Source organism: Dermochelys coriacea, chromosome 2 (genome assembly GCF_009764565.3).
Source record: "Dermochelys coriacea isolate rDerCor1 chromosome 2, rDerCor1.pri.v4, whole genome shotgun sequence".
In the NCBI taxonomy this organism is placed as follows: Eukaryota; Metazoa; Chordata; order Testudines; family Dermochelyidae; genus Dermochelys; species Dermochelys coriacea.
The window spans coordinates 158,041,525-158,062,432 of NC_050069.1; the positions used below are offsets into that span (position 1 = coordinate 158,041,525).

The 20,908-nt window shown below is 40.4% G+C and overlaps 1 protein-coding gene across 19 annotated transcripts in view; it reads right to left on the bottom strand.

The window, feature by feature from the left end:
- Positions 1–20,908, bottom strand: part of CEP72 (centrosomal protein 72) — an 82,167-nt gene that overhangs the window by 49,808 nt on the left and 11,451 nt on the right. For 18 of the 19 annotated variants that reach the window (XM_043508565.1, XM_043508560.1, XM_043508566.1 and 15 more), the window contains exons 4-11: positions 18,814–18,928; positions 17,870–18,048; positions 16,995–17,098; positions 13,937–13,988; positions 13,068–13,280; positions 10,377–10,684; positions 8,569–8,707; positions 4,524–4,726 (exon numbers count right to left, since the gene is read on the bottom strand). In XM_043508565.1, coding sequence (XP_043364500.1) covers positions 4,524–4,726; positions 8,569–8,707; positions 10,377–10,684; positions 13,068–13,280; positions 13,937–13,988; positions 16,995–17,098; positions 17,870–18,048; positions 18,814–18,928 — 1,313 coding nt within the window. The remainder of the gene's footprint in view (positions 1–4,523; positions 4,727–8,568; positions 8,708–10,376; positions 10,685–13,067; positions 13,281–13,936; positions 13,989–16,994; positions 17,099–17,869; positions 18,049–18,813; positions 18,929–20,908) is intronic. The other variant, XM_043508569.1, reaches the window with a different exon arrangement.

Genomic DNA, 20,908 nt, shown 5'->3' on the forward strand with positions numbered 1-20,908 from the left:
GAGTGAGACAGGAAAAGGTGTCTTGTTGAAAGTGTGACATGCAGGGTTAGAAAGGCATGGCGATCAGTGATTCCAATTAACTGGATGCCAAGCTGAAATCTCTAATTGAGAGAGAGAATGGAGGTGCCTGGGCTTGAACCAGAAACTGCCTTTTTTTCATAAAGAGAATGTTGCAAATTCTTTCAAGCGCTCACTGGGGAAAGGGATAAAGAAAGATGTTTGTAGGAGGGTACTGATTAAGGAGTTGCCAGTCCACAGTAAGCTGTGAGCTCCTACAAGCCTTAGGCCCTGTCTACCCTGGCAAGTTTCTGAGCAGTAAAGCAGCTTTCTGCATTGTAACTTCCGAGGTGTACACACTGCCAAGCCACTTCGTGTGCAGAAACTGCGCAGTTGCAGCACTGTAAAAAAAAAACAACCCAACAAGAGGCATACAGCTTTCTGCACTGGGGGTACAGTGCCGCGGTGCCAGTGTAGACACCCCAGGCCGATTACAACGCTGCGATTGGCCTCCAAGAGGAGTCCCACAAAGCCTGTTCTTGTATCTCTGGTCATTGGTTTGAAGTCTACTGCCCAGCCCTCACGTGACCAACTGTCATCCCCACACCATAAATTTCTTTGGAATTTTGAACATCCCCTTCCTGTTTGCTTGATGATGTGTGCAGTGGTCTCCACACATCCTACCAAGTGGCCACGCCTGCTCCACGCACCAGGCGATCCCCCGCTTGGAGCAATGCTGAGCTGCTGGACCTCAACAACATTTGGGGAGAGGAGGCTGTCCACTCCCAGCTGTGCTCCAGCCGTAAAATTATGATACCTATGGACAGATTTCATGATGCATGACAGAAAGAGGCCATGACCAGGACACACTGCAGTGCAGGGTCAAAGTGAAGGAGCTGTGGAACGCCTACCACAAGGCACGGGAGGCAAATCACTGCTCCGGTGCTGCATCCATGAGCTGCTGGTTCTACAAAGGGCTGGACGCGATACTCTGCAGCGACCCCACCTCCATCGTGAAGGCCACTGTGCATACTTCGTTGGCTCACATGCCAGTCGAGAGTTGACCGAGCCAGGAGGAGGAAATCTTGGACGAGGAGAGGGAGGGAGAGGGGGACCCAGAGGCAGAGGATGACTTGGAGGTCAGAGATGCCTGCAGCCAGGAGCTCTTTTCTACTCCGGAGGAGGCTGTCAGAGCTCGGCGAAGCACAAACAGGAGAGGAGGCCCCTGGTAAGTGGATTTGATTTTGGTAATTGCTGAGGCAAGTTGTTGGGGGCAGGGGAGTTCCAGAAAGCAAGCTTGTGTCTGTATGATGCATATACCACCACATGCTGGTGGAACAGGGTGTAGATTGACTCCCTCACTTCACAGGAATCTGCTTCAGATCTCCAGGAAACACTCATGGAGATACTGGGCAATCCGCTGCAGCAGGTTCTTTGGGAGAACTGCTTTGCTTCTTGCCCCATTAACGGTAACTTTCCCATGGCACTGTGCCATCACAGAAGGAGTGGGTGAGAACCATTGCTGCACACAGGCAAGCCACATAAGGGCCAGGACAGAAGCTGCAGTCTTGGAGAAGACCCTCCCTTGATTTCCTGCTCACCCTCAGCAGCGAGATATCTTCTATAAAGATCACATTCTATGAAAAATGTGGGGACAGGAATGATTATCAGGCTCCCCCTATCATGCTGGCTCTCCCCAAGAGAACAGCAGGATCCAGGAAGAGTGATCCTGCCCCTGCTGCTACTCACCATTTTGGGAGTCGTGTGGCTCATGTGTGCTTGCCTGGGGTCAGCGAGTTAGTGACAGGTGTGTGAATACTGGATGTGTTTTAAATCACTGAATCAGCTTTCTGTGTGTTGCAAACAATACTGCTTCTGTAAAATGTTATGTTTAAACTTCACAGATATGACCTTGGGAGCCCAGCCTCCCTCGTTGTTATCGCCAGCTGAATGGCTACGCAGAATTAGAAAGCAGGCACGAAGAACTAAGGAGGACTTTCTGCGTGATGTTATGATGCATTCAGTGGCTGAAAAACAGGAATTGAAGGAGTGGAGGGACAGCGAGAAGAGGGACCACAAGGAGAACACGGAACGCCAGAATGAAACCACGGAGCAGCTTTTAAACATTATGGAGCGCCAAGCAGACATACTGCAGGAGATACTAGCACTGCAAACCGAGCAGCTCCGCTCCCACCTTTCCCTGCAACCACTGTCGCAAAACTCTTTCCCATGCACCCCTCAGACACTGCCAACACCTTATCAACCTCCTGGCTACAGTCTGTACCCACGGCATTCCACTCCTCCCCATCACAGTCCAGCACTGTAGACTCCCGGTACCTACTGCACACAACACCCATCCCTCTGCAGTTTGGCCCGGCTGAAATACAATACCCCCTGCATTGTAATTCAAAGGAGGTTTGAACCCTGGACATGCACAAATCTTTAGCCGTCCCAGGACTGCACTTTCTCCTGGGACCTTCCCTTCCCTCCCCTCCTCCCTCAGTGCTGATGTGTTGTTTGTTTGTTTGACTCTCTCCCCCGGTTGTTGTTTTTTAATAAAAGAATTGGTTTGAAAACTATTTTTATTCTATTAACTGAAAACAAACAGCCCTGCAAAGCAACAGACAATTGTGTAAAACCTTCATGTTGCATCGTTTGCACCAATCACCTCCTAGCATTACAAGCACTGCACTTCTGAGCATAGCAATAAATATTAGTGGCTTTCAGCTTCAAATTACTGCCTGAAAGCATCCCTGATCCTTTTGGCCCTGCGCTGCACCCCTCTAAATAGCCCCGTTCTCTAGATGTTCAAACTCAGACTCCAGGCGCTGAGTCTTAGCAGTCCAGCCCTGAGTGAAGCTTTCATCCTTCCCTTCCCAAATATTATGGCGCCTAAAGCACGATTGTCATGGGCCAGGTCCAGCTTCCCATATAGGCAGTGCCAGCAGGCCTTTAAACGGCCAAAAGCACACTCAACAGTCATTCTGCATTTGCTTAGTCTGTTGTTGAACCGCTCTTTGCTGGTGTCAAGGCATCCCATGAATGGCTTCATAAGCCACAGAATTAATGGGTAGGCGGGGTCTCCCAGTATCACAATGGACATTTCGACTTCTCCTACGGTGATCTTCTGGTCCGGGAAAAAAGTCCCTGCATGCAGCTTCCTGAACAAGCCAGTGTTCCGAAAGATGCATGTGTCATGCACCTTTCCGGACCAGCCTGCATTAATGTCTGTGAAATGCCCACGGTGATCCATAAGCACCTGGAGAACCATTGAGAAATACCTCTTCTGATTAATGTACTCAGTGGCTAGGTGGTCTGGTGCCAGAATTGGAATATGCGTGTCATCTATCGCCTCTCTGCAGTTCGGGAGGCTCATTTGTGCAAAGCCATCCACAATGTCACACATGTTGCCTAGAGTCATGGTCTTTCAGAGTAGGACGTGATTAATGATCCTGCACACTTCCGCCAACATGAGTCCAGCAGTCGACTTTCCCACTCTGAATTGGTTAGTGACCGATCAGTAGCAGTCTGGAATAGCCAGCTTCCACAGCGCAATCACCACACGCTTCTCCAATGGCAGAGCTGCTCTCATTCTCGTGTCCTTGCGCCGCAGGGCTGGGGAAAGCTCATCACACAGTCCCATGAATGTGGCTTTTCTCATCCGAAAGTTCTGCAGCCATTGCTCATCATCCCAGATGTGCATTATGATGCAATCCCATCACTCAGTGCTTATTTCCCGAGCCCAAAAGTGGCGTTCCACTGTGGTCAGCACCTCCATGAATGCCACAAGCAATCTCATGTCATACCTACTATCTGTGGCAAGATCGATGTCGCACTCCTCTTGCCTTTATAGTTTAAGGAATAACTCCACTGCCACTCATGACGTGTTGGTCAGAGCGAGCAGCATACTGGTCAACAGTTCGGGATCCATTCCTGCAGACCAAAGAGGCAGAGCCCGCAGCACACAAACCATTGAAAGATGGCGCCAAATGCAGATGGAAACACAGGGATTGCTGGGATGCAAAGCAGTACATCACAGGGCCAGGAAATAGGACCCAGGATGCCCCGTGACCTCCCACATCTTCCCACAACTCTTAGAGGCAGAAGAGGAAGAGATGCTCTGTGGGACAGCTGCCCAGAGTGCACCGCTCCAAATACCGCTACAATTGTGAATACGCTATTACACAGGCAGCTGATAGTGTGAACACACAACAGCCGTTTCCCTTCAGGGCTCTCTGAGCGGTGCTGTAAATCTGCCAGTGTAGACATACACTTAGTGATGACTGACAAACTAGCTCTCTGTAGTCCAGAGAGATTCAGGCTTTTCACATATCAAAATCAGTTTGAACTCTGACCAGCACAAATTGAAAGCTAGTGTATTAACTACCCACTAACCCACTAACAAGATCTTTCCACTTTGAATTAGAAACTCAGATATGATTAAACACTTAAGTTTTACCACATGTGTATTCAATTTCATCCACACCACAGAATCATTAGAAGAAAAGAGAAAGTGCCATAATCACCATGTCTTTTTGAGTATTGCTCAGTTCTGACATCAGACTGTTAATCTTTATGCTGTATTGTTGATCTTGTTCAGACAAATGACTTTGTAAAGTCTTTTTCTCTAAGAGCAGATTATTCACCTCCTGACACATTGTTGCAGAATCTTTTTGTTGATCCACAGGTGCAGATTTCTGCATTGCAGACAAAACAGGTCCTGCCTGAGCTGTGAATTAAAAACAGAACAGAGCAGATTAGGCAAGGGTCTCAAACAACGTCTGTAGTTAGTGATAATGGTACAAAATCTAATCAATGATTTCTATTTACTTCAGTTGAGTTAATCTGAAATTATGCTACAGTAATTTATTGCAGAACTCAGCTCAGTAAGTGTAACTGGACTGAAGAAAATTGCTTTCCTGTAAACTTGATAACACATCCTACTCCTACATTTCTGCAATGGAAAGGTAATATCAAAAGTGTATTATGTCATAAATCATGCAAGTACTCAAAATGCAGCAAATACAAATTACATGTTTAATGGCTAATTTTTAGGATTTTCAGTTACTCCCATTGCCAACCAGCAGCAGTGTCTCATTCAAGTGTGTGCAAGAGCTGCACTTAGGAGAAAGTGATAGCCATGCCAGGCTTGAGGGCAGGGCACTGCAGCAGGAATGTATTGGGGGTTCCAAGAAAACTGTAACCAGCAGAGGCAGCAGCTCCATTCCTTATGGCAGATGATAAAGAGAGTTCCCAAACAAAATAGGCTGCAGCACCTACTCCCTTCAGTTTACTGTACTGTGACATATCAGGCTACAATCCAGACTAATGGATAGCTGTGTCATCCCGGACCTCTAACCTAGGGTGCCCTTTGCAATGCTTTGCTGCTGTAGCCTCCAGCACGCAGGTCACTCCCAGCTATGTCTGTCTGTGTGCTGCAGCCAACCAGCCATACCTTGGCTCTTACCAGCCTTTGTTATACTGCAGGTGACCCCAACACACACCCCGTCTTAGATTTCCCCCCAGAAATATATGCCCTGTACTACCCAGCCCTCTCCTGGATACGACAAATTCATATAAAGCCTGTTATTGCTTTAATAGAAAAAATATGCACATAACTTGCCACCCCAAATGAAGTTTCCCAGACGCTTCCATTTAAGCGCACTGGATTAGATCAAACAATAGAACAAGTTTAACTATAAAGAGACTTTGAGTGCAAGTAATGGGGCACAAAAGTCTGAGAAGGTTACAAGAAAATAAAGTTAAAACATTGCTGGTGCCTAACTTAATCTAGATCAGGATTAAGCAAGGTTCCTCACCATATGCATTCAGCAGTCTTACTGACTTAATTTCTTAGGTCAGGATCCCTTCTCTCGTCCAGCGAATGTTTCCTTTGTCACTTCTGGTGCCATGAATAAAATGGGGGGGTGGAGGGGGGATAATTCTCTTGGGGCTTTTGTCCCTCCTTTTTATAGTCTCCCTCTTGAAAAACACTTCCAGCTAAAATTCAGGAGACAAAGAGTCTAACGAGAAGGATGTTCCCTACTGCTTTTCCTAGCCTGTTTAAGCACCCTTTGTTTCCCCTTCCTGCTTGATGATGCTGTTTACTACTTAAATGCAAATTAAGCAGAGCACATATTCCTTTGTTTGAGAGAGAGCTGTTTGCCAATCTCAGTTTGGAACATGTGTTAATAACATACAGTGAAATCTTGCAACTTTACATGCAATGTTGCCACACACATTTTATTGGGACAATAATGGCTAGCAAATTATAAGTTTTCAAATGATACCCAAATGATAGCATACATTGTACAAAGATTATTACAATAATGTGTAGAGTGTGGACATGGGTACATTCTGTCACAAAATGAATTTTTTTAGAAAAAGCACCATGCTCAGTAGCCCTACCTGTTGCTTAATTATGCATTCTCGTAACTTTCACTTGCACCCATCCGGATCTAAGTGACTTCTAACCCACATGGAAATTCTGATATTTCACAGAACACAGAAGTTTTGATCTGTAAAGATCCGAGTTGCATCACTCCTTTCCTATTTAATATTGTTCATTCTACTTATAGCAGAATGGCCATATTGGGTCAGACTAATGGTTCATCTAGCCCAGTATACAGTCTTCCAATAGTGGCCAATGCCAGATGATTCAGACCTCCACAACATCCCCTGGCAACAAGTTCCACAGGCTGACTGTGTTGTGTGAAGCAGTATTTCTGTTTGTTTATAAACCTGCCTCCTATTAATTTCACTGGGTGACACACCCCTCCTGCAGTTAGTGTTTATGTGAAGGGGTAAATAATACTTCCTTATGCACTTTCTCCACACTATTCATGATTTTATAGACCTCTATCTGCAAAGGTGAAGTTAAATAACTTAGGCACCTTAGCAATTGTTATAAATATTAAGGGAAGGGTAACAACCTTTATGTATATAGTAACATAAAATCCATCCTGGCCAGATGTACTGAATCACTTTACCTGTAAGGGGTTAAGAAGCTCAAACAACCTGGTTGGCACCTGACCAAAAGGACCAATAAGGACAGAAGATACTTTCAAATATGGGGGGAGGTTTTGCTTGTGCTCTGTTTGTTCCCTCTCTGGATGGAGAGAGAGAGACCAGGCAGGTAAAGCATCTCCAGAAAGCATACCCGAAATGAGCCATCTAAGATTACAAAAACTGTAAGTAAGAGCAAGGAAATGCATCAGATTATCTTTTGTTTTAGCTTGTGAATTTTCCCTATGCTAAGAGGTAATTTCATTCCTGTTTTGTAACTGGGAAGCAGAGTCAGAGGGGAATCCTCTGTGTTTTAAATCTTTTTATTTACCCTGTAAAGTTACCTTCCATCCTGATTTTGCAGGTGTGATTCTCTTAAGAATTTTATTTATTAAAAAAAAAAAGTCTTTTAAGAACCTGAATGATTTTCAGTGCCCTAAAAACCAAGGGGTTTGGTCTGTGCTCACATTGTAACCAATTGGTTAGTATATTATTCTCAAGCCTCCCCATGAAAGGGGTTGAAGGAGCTTGGGGGAATATTTTGGGGGAATTGGGACCCCAAGTGATCCTTTTCCTGAATTTTTGTCTAAATCACTTGGTTGTGGCAGCAATACCATCTAAGGACAATGAAAGGATTTGTGCCTTGGGGAAGTTTTTAACCTAAGCTGATAGAAATAAGCTTTGGGGGTCTTTCATGCAGGTCCCCACATCAGGTACCCCAGAGTGCAGAATGGGGAGGGAACCCTGAGAGCAATACAGATAGTAGTAGATCCCTTACAGCAGTTCTGTACCTAAGGTGGGGGTTAAAATAAAATGTATTAATTAATTTCCTTTTTAATAGGTGATTGTAGCAAAAGGAGCTTCACTAATTCACTGTACCAGGTTTATATCCAGCTCATCATATATTCCCTGACATGCCAGCACAGCTATGCTAGCCTGGATGCGACAGGGTGAGAAAGACAAAGAGGGAAGGGAAGCGAAGCGTTCACCCTACTCTTCCCCCTCCCACTCATTTGCACAAGGCAGAGGACATAGTGGTTCTGAAGAGCCTGCTTCCCTTTCTGTGCTGTTCCCCATTATATGAGTATCTGATGCAGAAAAAAAAAACACAGAGGCATCTTGTGCCCTTTTACACCAGTGTGCTGCTGGGTTGCAATGTTGCCCTAAATTAAGATCAAAGCTAGTTGGTCTAACATTAGTGGTGCAACATCTCACTTCCGTTTGGCCTGAGACCATCATTCTAACACTGTATTTTTATTCACTTCTGGTTTTCAATGTCCAATTAATAAGTAAAATAAAAGCCACCTTATGCACTGATGTGGAATTGCTTATGTTTGTCTTCTGTCCATAATGTGTTGAGTAGATTATTATTATTGGATTAGGTTCTGGAAATCTGATTACTGATTATTGTGCCATAGACAGAGGCTAAAGTCTATCATTTAAATTACACTACTCAAGATGGAATTATATTGCAAAGCCCCAATAAATAATGATTTTTCTATACATCACTTATATAAATCTTAGGTTGTTCACTAATCCCTGTTAAAATATCTTTTTCCTACTTACAAAGAAATTTCTCATTGCAGTGGAGTGATTTATAACCATTCCAATATTTGTCCACTAAGTCCAGAAGATGTTCCATAGGTGTTGCTTCATACAGATGTTTATTAGCGGATTGAGTTGCTACTTGATGTGTTTCAAACACCTGAATTTAAAAAAAAAATATCTTTCATGCATTAGAACTGCAAATGTTTTCAATTTGGTCCATATAACCTTTTAAGTGCAGAAATGTGACATGCAACAAAGGGGAATTTAAAGGGACAGAGTCAGGTAGTTTTGGCCTAAAATTGATGTTGGTTATTAAAAAACAAACAAACCTAGAAAACAACATTAATATTACAGTGGTGGCCTTATAGTACCAGCTAATTTTAAAGATGTAGTTTCCTTCATAGTTCCCAGTATTCTCACACTTTTATATCTGAAAACTTCTGGTCTGAAAATACCCATGCTTGGTTTCTGCCTGAAGGAGAACACAAAGATCACATAATTGTATAATTTATAACCTCTACATGGAAGGGGCCAGGCCAATTAATTCTAACATTTTCTAACTTTTTGAGTACTTGAATTTGCAAGCTTAATGTTTTTAATGTAGTTTTTCTTGTGCAATATATACACATAGAGGGAGAAAAATGTGTTTTCTCCAGGACAACTACTGTAATTAAACGTTTTTGAATAGAGTTACAGCAAAACAAATGGAATTTGAAACACCATACACATACAGTATTGCTTGCTTTGGGCAGCGGGAAAGTAAAAAGTTGTAAGTGATTGAAAGTTTTTTTTGAGCTTTCAGATCAGCATCTACTATATTTCAGCAGAGTTTAATGAAGCGCCATCTCCATCTGACACCAAGTCCCTCTCAACTTAGCCAAGGGTCCAGTGCCCAGTTACCTCAGTCTGCTCTAGGACAATTTTCAGGAGGGAGATAGTAGCTTTTACTAAACATACACAGAAAAATCTTCACTCAGACAACCATAACATCAGGGAGAGCTGATACATATAAAAATGAATCCTGCAAGAACAGGATCTTTTTGCAAGGTTTATTGACTACTGCAATATTCAGTACATTGTAATTTTTCATTTTTAAAAAGCATGTCTCTGTTTGTGAAGTTGCAGCACTACAGTATAAAACTTTCTCCAGCCAAAGAATAGCAGGATCAAAGATGGGAATTCATCTCCCAAATTGTGAATAAGCATAGAGTATTTGCTTTTTATTTAAAAAAAATAATTAAAAAAAATTGACTGTTGCCAATTCCCAAAATTTTAATCACAATTTCTATTTACTGCAATTTCTATTTACTGTAAGGAACAAAACAATCCTGCATTTTTAGGGAGCTGGAGAGGATGATCTAACAATTTTTCTATTAACTAACTCGAAGCTGCTGCAGAAATTCCAGGGCAACACAGAATTCTGCGTTGCTATGCCACAGAAGTCAGGAGACCTTGCTGCAAAGGTTAGGTCCAGTAAACAACAAAGCACACAGGGCCTTGCCATATACCGTCAGTATGTCATCTTGACAATCCTCAGTTTTTTTACTGCATCAGTGAGATTAACAGTCACTCTTAAACCATGTTTCTCGGTGGTAGCATTCTGCAGTGTCAGATCAGATAATGAGCACGCTAAACTACTGTGGATGTTATGGGCACTCATTCATGGAAGGATAAAAACAGTGCGCTGATGACAAATTGGTATTGGTTGAGGAAAAACTAAACACTTTTGTCTTTAGTAATTGTGCAGTTTAATAGTTCAGTCTAATAATAAATAATGAAACTAAACATTTTAAAGAAATTACCAACTCTTCTGTTCTAGCATTTACCTCTCTAACATCTGTAGTTTTTCTATTTGGCCTTTGCTCTTCAGGTCCAGGTCCCTGAATGGAAGGAGGATGGTTTCTGCCACACTCTTGCATGGTTTCTTGTTTAGACACATTCCCACTAACATTAGGTTGTCTATTATTTTTCTGCAAAGCTGCAGAGTAAGTTTGGTTCTGAACTGGTTGGTTTCCTCCATTATGTGATATTCTATTGCAAAGTAATCTAGATGCTGATAATGTATTAAAAATCTTCTGAGCCTGTGAATGTATCTTTGGAGAGGAGAGGACTGGAGAAGAAATTTCTTGAGAGTCTCCAAAAGAAAAAACACAGAGTCACTTAAACAGAATGACCTCGTTCTTTTAAATTAGCATCAAAAGTCAAAATTAACAAAACATGAATATTCCATTTTTAAACAAGGGTTGAACTATTTTTTTCTGAATACTGGTAAAGAGATTATAAAGTTAATTGGTTCAGAGAACAGGTTTATTACTAGGATAGGTCAGGAAAATTTAACTTTTTTCGGCTTTGAAATATGCATGTTTTCACTAAGTGACATCTAAGTATATATTATATACATTATTTCAAAATGAATAACAGATTTACCTCAAGTGTACTAGTCATTCAATATTATATACAGTGCCACTGTCTTACAATTATATGTTATTGAAAACAAATGGCAAGCATTATGTAGAGTTATTATTGTAATAGTTACGATAAAATGTTTATTTAAAAAACTAGAGGCAGGTTAAGATTGAAGCCCAAATTTAAATTTAGTGAATTAAAAAACAAAAAACACCTCTGTCCTAAGCGTAAGCATGATAAGCTACATGGAAGATTAAATATTAAAATTAAATTTCTAAGGGAAACTGTCCAAAAATTTTTAACTACAGAGCCACTACTTGGGTGTAGTACAAATGTCATTTTATGACAGTAGCATTTAGAACTTTTAAAGTACTGATGTTCATGCTAACCTAATATGCTATGGAATCAGTGAAGACTGATTAAGTCAAACCAACTAATATTTGGTACCAGTGCTCTTTACGTGAGAGCTGTTTATGATGTGGCCAACAACAGCCCTTTGTGCTTAAATTGAAAGACATTAGTTGAATAAAAGTATTTCATTACTATAGTCTAGAATATGGGTACATACTTCAGGAAATGAGTGGAGAGTTCATTTATTAAACAATCCTTGTAAAATGGCAAACATTATATAGCAATATTAGAAAAATCCACTAGGTGGGGCCATTGACATATACCAGATATTAAATCTGAGACCTTCCAAGATTTCAACCAAAATTCCTTCTGGGGACTGTGGCTGCTGCACAGTCCTCCTAGAGCCAATTTAAGACGCTGTCTTCGCTGCACAAGAAAAAAGTCTGGGTGGTTTATTTACTTTTTATCTTGAGATGGCTGTCCATATAGTGGAGACAACACACTGGTACTTTTCTACTAGAGCTGCGTGAAATTTTTCAGTCCAATATCTTATTTGCCAAAAAAATATACATTTCAGGGCAATTAAATCTATTTACAAATCTGGGCTGATTTCAGAAAATAGTTTCAGCTCAATAAATGAGAAAAATTCAAAAGAAAATTGTTCATATCAATGTTTTTTAAATGAGACATTTCAAATTTTCAAAACAAAGTTTCATTTTGATGTCTAGCTAGATTTGTTTATATTTTAAAAGTAACAAAATTTTTCACTTTGTTTGACCTCTAACAAACTTTGTTTTCATTTCAGTCACTAAACTGAAAAAATCAGTTATTCACTCTGCTCTACTTTTTACTTCGCAGCTCCCTGGAGGGCATAGGTTTGAGCTCTACTAGCTACGTATGACTTGTCTCTACTATGATTTCCCACTGAGCGTTCACTCTGTTTTCTCTAGAAGAGGGGGAGAGGGAGAGTTAGTCAGAGGCTCCCCCAAATAACTGAAATAAGTTATTGGCTAGATTCTATGGTGTATGTCTCAAGAAGCTCAGTACAGATGGCACTGCTCCAGGCATCTTTGGGTCTACCAGATTGTACCTGTTCTAGGGGCCATTACAGCCCTTAGTGTAAGTCAGAGTGTTTCCAAGGGGTTCTTTAATTTATGGCAACCTCTCCAGCTATTTTGGGTTGAAGAGCAACCCCTAGTCATGTTGCTCCAAATGCTATGGCCAGTCTCCCTTCTGCCATGCCCCCATGCCGGGCGCTGTCAGGTTGGGAGGGGCAGCACGGAGCCATGTACGGTCCTGCACCAGGGAAAATTCTCTCTGGGGCCCTTGCAGTTCCATTATGACTCCTATATGCCATCGGATGTGAGGTGCGGCAGACACACTCGTCTTTCACCAACCTGTGAGTAAATAAAAAAGTACGCAAGTCACATCTTGACTAGAATTTCAAAAAGTTGTTTATAATCTGATTCAGAGTAATCATATCTGACTGTACACTATGCAGACTTTGCTGACTAACGAATACATAACACACGCAAATTCATTGGATTTGTAGACAGTTTGGGGTTTGTTTGTTTTTTCATTTGGATTTAACAGAGGTCTGACTAGAAAGATTAGAAATAAATTCAGAAAACCACAAATGAGATAGCAGAACTGCTGTAACCAGACACTTTCATATAAATGCACAGGGGACAATGAAAGTTTGCATTATAGAGGTTAACTGAACAACTCATGAAAGAGCACAAAATTTCTGCATTTGTTACCTGGATGGGGTGTGAAATTGGCATGGGTTGTAATTTTTTTATAAGATTCAGCCTCATCTTGAAATTTCAGATTAGGATCTTTCTTAAGAAGATCTTGAGTCTTATTGTCTGAAAATGTAACTTTGGTGCTATTTTTCCTTTTCTCATTCCCTTGCTTAATGGTATTATGTACAACAGGCAGAGTTGGTGAACAATCAGGCAAACTTCTGTACTCTAGAAACAAATTATATTATGTTTTAAAAACGTATTTAATCCCCTTAAATTAGATGGTAGGAAGTAACATAATAAACACACATCTTGGAATTTGTAACATAGAATACTCGTTGGTGATCCTCTATCAGAGTTAATTTTTTTTTAAAATGGTAAAATTAATGTCTATTTTTGCACTGAAATTAATCCATGTTTTAAATCTTTATTCAGGAAACTGGGTGTGTATAGCTTTAGAAATTTCTAATTCAACATTCAAATGAGTCTCCTGAAGGTCTCCACACAATAGCAATACACAGGATGCAGAATTATTTGCATAAGGTATGAACCCGAAATATTTTCAAATGCTATTACAAGGCGAGGAATGAGTAATTTTATCGTCGATAAAAGCATCTGACACAAACATGAAGTCAATGATTCAAAACTAGAATAGATTAAATTATTCTTTCAATGCATGTTGAAGCTCTCGGCTTTTCCTTTATTTGTCAGTAAAACTCCCATAGCAGTAAAATTAATGGTAAATAGTCCCATTAAATTGGAATATCCTATAATTGACAAATGAGATTAAAAACTACATAATCTTTACTCATTTGTTGTACGACGGATTGTTCTTTGTACAGACATAATATACAGCACAAAGTTAACACACAAACAACTGTTACCTTTGTCAGTTTCCTGAACTTTCAACGCATTTCTGTTTTCTGAACTAACATCCTAGATTTAAAAATACCAATACATAAATCAGTATGAAAACATAGCACTCAGGAAACTATACTGCAAATCTGATAAAGTGCTTCAAATCAAGACTTATGCCTTGAAATGTTTATTCTGCTTCTTAAAATCATATCATCAGCTATTATACGAAAAGCCACAGAATCCAGGACTTGGTACAGGTAAATAAAGGAGGTATTATTTTAAAATAATATTGTTTTTAAAGTGCAAAGATAGTTGCACTTTTGAGCACACATTATAACTGGTTTGGTATGCTGAATAGTTTATTAAGAAAAATTTCTAAATTTTAGTTCATCTTTACATAAAGTGTATTGTCACTTAGATCCCAAACCCATGAAGCCTTGTATGCAGGTGCTTAACTTTAAGCATCTGCATAAATCTTTGCAGGATTGGGGCCCTAGAGTTTACAATTCAGTAGAAATTTTGGCAGGCAATGTCTTCCCTGAATTATCTGTACTTCCTATTAAAAGGACATGTAAGTGAATAATAGATTAACAAGAAAACATTTTGAAAGTGCTTGTCAAGAGTTCTTCTTTTCTCCCACTACTTTTTCCCCCTTTCAAAAGGGAGACAGAAAACAAATGTTGAAGCCAATAGTAGATTTTATAGATACAGAACAGCACTCATCTTATTAATTTATTACTGGACCAGAACATTGAAATATTTAGCAAGATGTTCATGGCACCTTGGGGTGTGAATCTGCCACACACTAAACTGTCCATGTGGACCCTGTTGATGGGTGTTAACAGTTTGCTAGTGCGCTTTGATCTAGTCCAGAGAACTAAATCAAAGCACACTAACAAACTGTTAATATGTATCAGTAGGGTCCACGTGGACAGTTGGTCCATAGCAGGCTAGGGAAGGAAAGAGTCACACCCCCGTTTGCCGCAAACTAAATGTTCATATAGACAAGCCCTTACCCGGCATTAGTGCAAAATTCTAGGGAATAATTTAAGAGTAATTTCTGAAACTCTATTCTCACTTTAACTCATATCTTACCTTTTAAAAAATTTTTTTTATTCTGAGCCAGACTCAGGCTGTATGTGCAAATACAATTTTTCTCCATGACTCAGAAAGCACCCACCTACTTAAAGTAGCAACTCCCTCACAAAAAACCCTGAGCAAACAGATGGGCTTTGCAATGTGACCCAAAGATTAAGAACCTTAAGCTCTCCCCCCCCCCCCCCCCCCCAAGAAGGGAGCAAGATCTAGAACTGAGTCTCCTCTGAAAAACACCCTGCCATGAGACCCCTCATGTAAATTTGGGGCCAGTCAATTTAAGGAGACTTGATGGTCTCAACAGTCAGAAAAAAGTATAAGGAGAGAGTTGGCTGCTTAAGTACTCAGGGCCCAAACCAATAATGAATTTCTAAGCAAAAAAACCCCAGCATCTTGAACTGTACCCAGATTAAATTGGTAGCCAATGAAGTCTCGGGAGCATAGATTTAAATGGTCCTTTTCTAAAATACCACTGAGTCTGCAGCACATTCTGCATTAGCCTCTCTTTGCATGCAATACTACTAAGCAGTGGAAGTGCCAAAACCAGAAATAGCCTTGGTTTAAAAGGGAAGGGGCTGCCAACAGGGCCTTCTCCATGAAGGAAACCTAGGCTTTGGAGCTCACTCTCCTCCTGATCCAAATTAGCTGTTTACCTTCAAGACACTGAAAACACCTACATTTGCTCAAGATTTTTGAGAAGGATATCTTTATTTTTTCCTTTTTAATTTTGGCTAAATGGATAATGTTAGGTTACTTGTCTTAATTAATATTTTTCCATTACCTGTCAAAGGCACCTACACACAAAAGACACTTTGTGAATGTAAACTGAAATCTATTCAGGCAAAAATGGTCATTATATATGGCTCTGAGCATTAACATTTAAATTCCTTGGATTTTGGCACGTATCAGGTCAGTGCCAAATGGGGATTGAAACCAACCTGCACATTAGTAATTGCATGTATTAATGGATACTGTATTGGTTCTCTGACTGACTTTAATCGGCATCCACCCATTTGTGCCAAAGAGATTTTGCCTGTCAGGCACCGAGCTTTCTTTTAAAACTATATTAATAAAAACAAACCAACCACCCAGTAAAAGCAGCGCTCCATTTTGAACTTTTTTTCTACTAGCCAACTCACAGAACACTAAAAAGGGTATGTTTACACTGCAATAAAAGATGCATGGCTGACCTGGGTCAGCTGATTTTTTTTTTGGCTCACGGTGCTTTAAGACCCCACAAAGGGGGAGGGTTGCAGAGTCTGGACTCCAGCTCGAGCCCTAACATCTACATTACAATTTTATAGCCCTGCAGTTCAGTACCAAGTCAGCTGACCTGGGCCAGCTGTAGCACTACAGATTTATGCAATGGGAGTCCTAAAATTTCCCACAGTTGCTACCACTGGTGGTAGCATTGGAATGAGGGTTAGTATAGTCTAACTGCCAGCATTTTAATCATTGTATTACCTAACCCTACTAAGAGCAGGACTGAATGTGATTAAAATAGGGGTAGCCACAAGAGCTTTGAACCAATAGTGGTAGCCATCCCAGTTTTGAACCAATGCTATCACCTGAACGTACTTGACAAAGACTAGATTCAAACATTTAAGATTACTTCATTTACAGCCAGAGGAAGAAGAAAAGGAGTACTTGTGGCACCTTAGAGACTAACAAATTTATTAGAGCATAAGCTTTCGTGAGCTACAGCTCACTTCATCAGATGCATTTTGAGCTGTAGCTCACGAAAGCTTATGCTCAAATAAATTTGTTAGTCTCTAAGGTGCCACAAGTACTCCTTTTCTTTTTGCACATAGAGACTAACACGGCTGCTACTCTGAAACCAGCCAGAGGAAGGGCATTCCTACAAAACCTGCACATGTGTATCTAGTGTTTCTCCTAAAATCTGTATGGTAGCTTACAGGTTCAAATAGTTGAAGACAACACAATACAAGTTTGTTTGTCTGGGGTGGTTTTTTTTTTTGTTTTTTTTACCATAGGCATATTTGCTTGTTGCTTCCACATTTGTAGGCTCTTGGGTCTGGTTTCAGATTTCCTATTCATAGTAATGCCAACATTATCTTCTATATTCCGAATACCTTGGGAAATCAGAGAATGGATTAAAGTTTAGTCGTTATATAAAACAGGCTAAGTTTAATAGGATTGCAACATAATAGATCTACGCGTGAAGAGAGTATAGTTATAGAGCCACATGGCCTCCCTGGATCTTGGAGGATCGATTCACTAGTTTGAGGAGTCAATCTTCCTGTTACTTTTACAGGGGGTACAGCCCCACCCCATTACCAAATGCAAAAGGAAGTCCCTCAAAGCACTTTTTCTTTCCAATATGTGGGAATAGCTCAAGGGATAGGTGACATGGCCCAGAATTCTTAGGGCTCCAATATAAGTTTCTGGATATAGTACTTGCATGGAGGGAAAGTACTACTACTGCACCTCTACAGAGCTCTTTTGGACGTATATTATGATTTTTATTTTATAGGAGTATTTTATTTCATAGTATTTTTCAAAGTTTCTACTAAGGAATGTGTCACAAGATAATGGAGGTTTTACTCAATTTCTCTTCCATATAGCACGTTTCATATAAAATATGATACATAATAAAGACTTCAATGGAAAAGTAAGCAAAGAATATCAATGTTTACATACAGTTCAATACATAAAAATCTTTAATTTTAGTCTATTTTATGCAAGCAAAGTAAGTAGACTGCTTTAAAAATGCTAAAGTGATGCATTTGAAAATATTCAAAAACAGAGAAGATATGGCCCCTAAACTCTGAAGATCTCCTTTTTAAACTATTCACTAATTACTTAATTTTTTATGACAAATTTTTAAAGGTATATCAACATACTTTGTAAACTGTGAAATTCTACTTCAGGGTCCTTTTTAGCAGATCCTGTTATTCCAAGAGGTTTGCTCAAGTCCCATTCACACTTTGTAATTAAGTTTAGCACTGCTTCATCTTCTTCATCCATCACTGAACACTTCCTTGACATTGAGTTAATATATGCTATCCGTGGCTGACCAGATCTGTTAAGGAAAATATGCTGTCACACTCTCACCTTATTTTAATGTTGCGGTTTCCTGTATTTAAAGATCCTTTTTGTGTTGATAAAAACCAACTTTACTTATTTTACTGAGTATCAATGTTAGTGGACCAGCCCAGTTTTTTATTCTAGGTAAAAGATTAGTTGTTTTGTTACAAGATATTGGATAAAGCATTAGATTGACTCGGGAGATCTGGTTTTAATTCCTAGCTCTACCACAAATTTCCTGTGTGATTTTTAGGCCGTTCATTGAATCTCTGAGACTCAGCTTCCCATCTACGAAATGGGAATAATACATTTTTTCTTCCACCTTTTGTCTCTGTTGTGTTTTTAGGCTCCAATCCTGCAACTGACTCCAATCTATATTGTAATTATTGGGGGGTGGGGAGAATGAATGAATTTTTAGAAGTAAAATTAAAATGCTCTGATTTGTATGCAACTGCCCAGCTAATTTAAGGTTGTTTATAAACTTTTAAATCAAATTTGCCTAGAGGAATTTAATACACAAGTAACAAATAGGTAAGGTTTGTCAGACACAGACTTGAGTAATTCCCCAAAGTAACTCATAAGATTTACACTGACGGGACAAGAGAGCCTTGAAGATTTTCCATGTTTCCACAGCTGCACTTTTTGATTCTTGCACTAAGAATGTTTATAAACTTGCCTGAGTGCAATATTTGCTTTAGAATTAAGCCCTAATTGCCTTTCCAACACTTCAAAACTACTGCTTCTGTTACTTTGTTCATACCTTTCAATTTCATTCACTTTTGCTGTTGGTGAAGAATCTTTTAATTCAAATGCATGATCTGTGGTGAAATGCAAAAGGGATGCTTTTCGTTCACTATCTCTCACTGGTCGATCATCTAGAAAAATATCCCCACAAAAAGAAATCAATGTCATTAATATTTTTCACTATAGCTTTTAACTCAGGAAATCAGAACAGTGGTATGGCACCTTCAAACTGACTACGTTTACAGCAGATAAAACTCTGATAACCAGCGAGGGCACAGATTTCATCATATCAGTTTTAAGAAAAATACATAACGTGCTCCTAGTGGAGAAAAAAAAAGGCCAAAAGTTAAAAATATATAGATTTCTGAAAGTTCCATTCATTGTGAAAACAACACATATATATAAGCTAATTGTTTAGAACATAATTGGCTATTCCAGAGCCAACATTTGTAAACCCAACCCATTCTCTAGGGGCTTAAAGTTTTGTGTCTGGGTTTTGTAGGCTTTTTATCTCATTCATTTGTAGGAAAACAATCCCTTCACATTTAAATAGACTGTAACAGAGAAGAATAATTCTTCTCACCCTGATAGCAGGTGTTGGAAGCCCTGTCGGGCCAGGTATAGCTTATTAGATTCCACCCAGATATAAGGGAGAATGGCAGACAAGAAAGGAAGCCTGGAAACAGCCACTTGGCAGCAGGTATAATAGGCCAGGGAAGGCTGAGCCTGCCCAGGCACAGCTGCAACCTCCGAACACCGGTTGTGGGTTTGGAGAGGGAAGTTTCCTCTTATTATGCCCCATACAGGTTCCGGGGCAGCCAAGAAGGTGGTATCTGCTATTCCGCTTCTTGGGTTAATCAGTAATCTCCCTGGACTCCAGAAAGATTACTGATGAAGCTGAGTAACACATACCTCCTCAGCCACCCACCTCCACTTTCATGGAGCATACCAAAAGCTAAATGAATTCTCCCGAAAGAGAAGAAACAAGAGCTTTTCATGCAGGTCAGCTTGGGGTCTGGGAAGACACAGTGCTGTGGGGGGACTCTGACTGGCCCGGGACTTCTCTGACCATGTGGGGGGGCTCAAGGCTCTAGCTGGCCCAGGGCTGCTCTGGCTGGGGGGGGACGGGGACTTGGGGCTCCTCTGGGCAGGGGAGAGAGAGCTCGTGGCTTCGGCCACAAGGGGGGGCATAGGGCTCTGGCTGCGGTGGGGCTTGGGCAGAAGGGGTGAAGCTAGGGGCTAGCCTACCCGAAGGGGGGCTCCACCCACCGCTCATTGGTTCATGTAATATGAATTTGGAATTACAGTAGAACACCTTGGGAATGGAGGTTGTTCATAACTCTGAACAAAACGTTATGGTTCTTTCAAAAGCTTACAACTGAACATTGACTTAATACAGCTTTGAAACTTTACTATGCAGAAGATAAATGCTGCTTTCTCTTTCTGATTTTTTAGTACTTTGCATTTAACACAGTACTGTATTTGTGAGGTTTTCGTTTTGTATTTGTCTCTGCTGCCGCCTGATTGCATACTTCCAGTTCCAAATGACTGGTCAGTTCGTAACTCTGGTGTTCGTAAAACTGAAGTTCTACCATAGCTTTTCGTTAATGAAAACAGAGGCCACAAACCATGATCTTTTATTTGAAATCTTGACTCTTGAAGGAAAAATTAGTTAAGGACATTGACATCAATGGTAAATGGGACAAAATACAACATGGTTTTACAAAAGGTAGATCGTGCCAAACCAACCTGATCTCCTTTTTTGAAAAAGTAACAGATTTTTTTAGATAAAGGAAACGCAGTAGATCTAATTTACCTAGATTTCAGTAAGGCGTTTGATACCGTGCCACATGGGGAATTATTAGTTAAATTGGAGAAGATGGGGATCAATATGAACATCAAAAGGTGGATAAGGAATTGGTTAAAGGGGAGACTGCAAAGGGTCCTATTGAAAGGTGAACTGTCAGGCTGGAGGGAGGTTACCAGTGGAGTTCCTCAGGGATCAGTTTTGGGACCAATCTTATTTAATCTTTTTATTACTGACCTTGGCACAAAAAGCAGGAGTGTGCTAATAAAGTTTGCAAATGATACAAAGCTGGGAGGTATTGCCA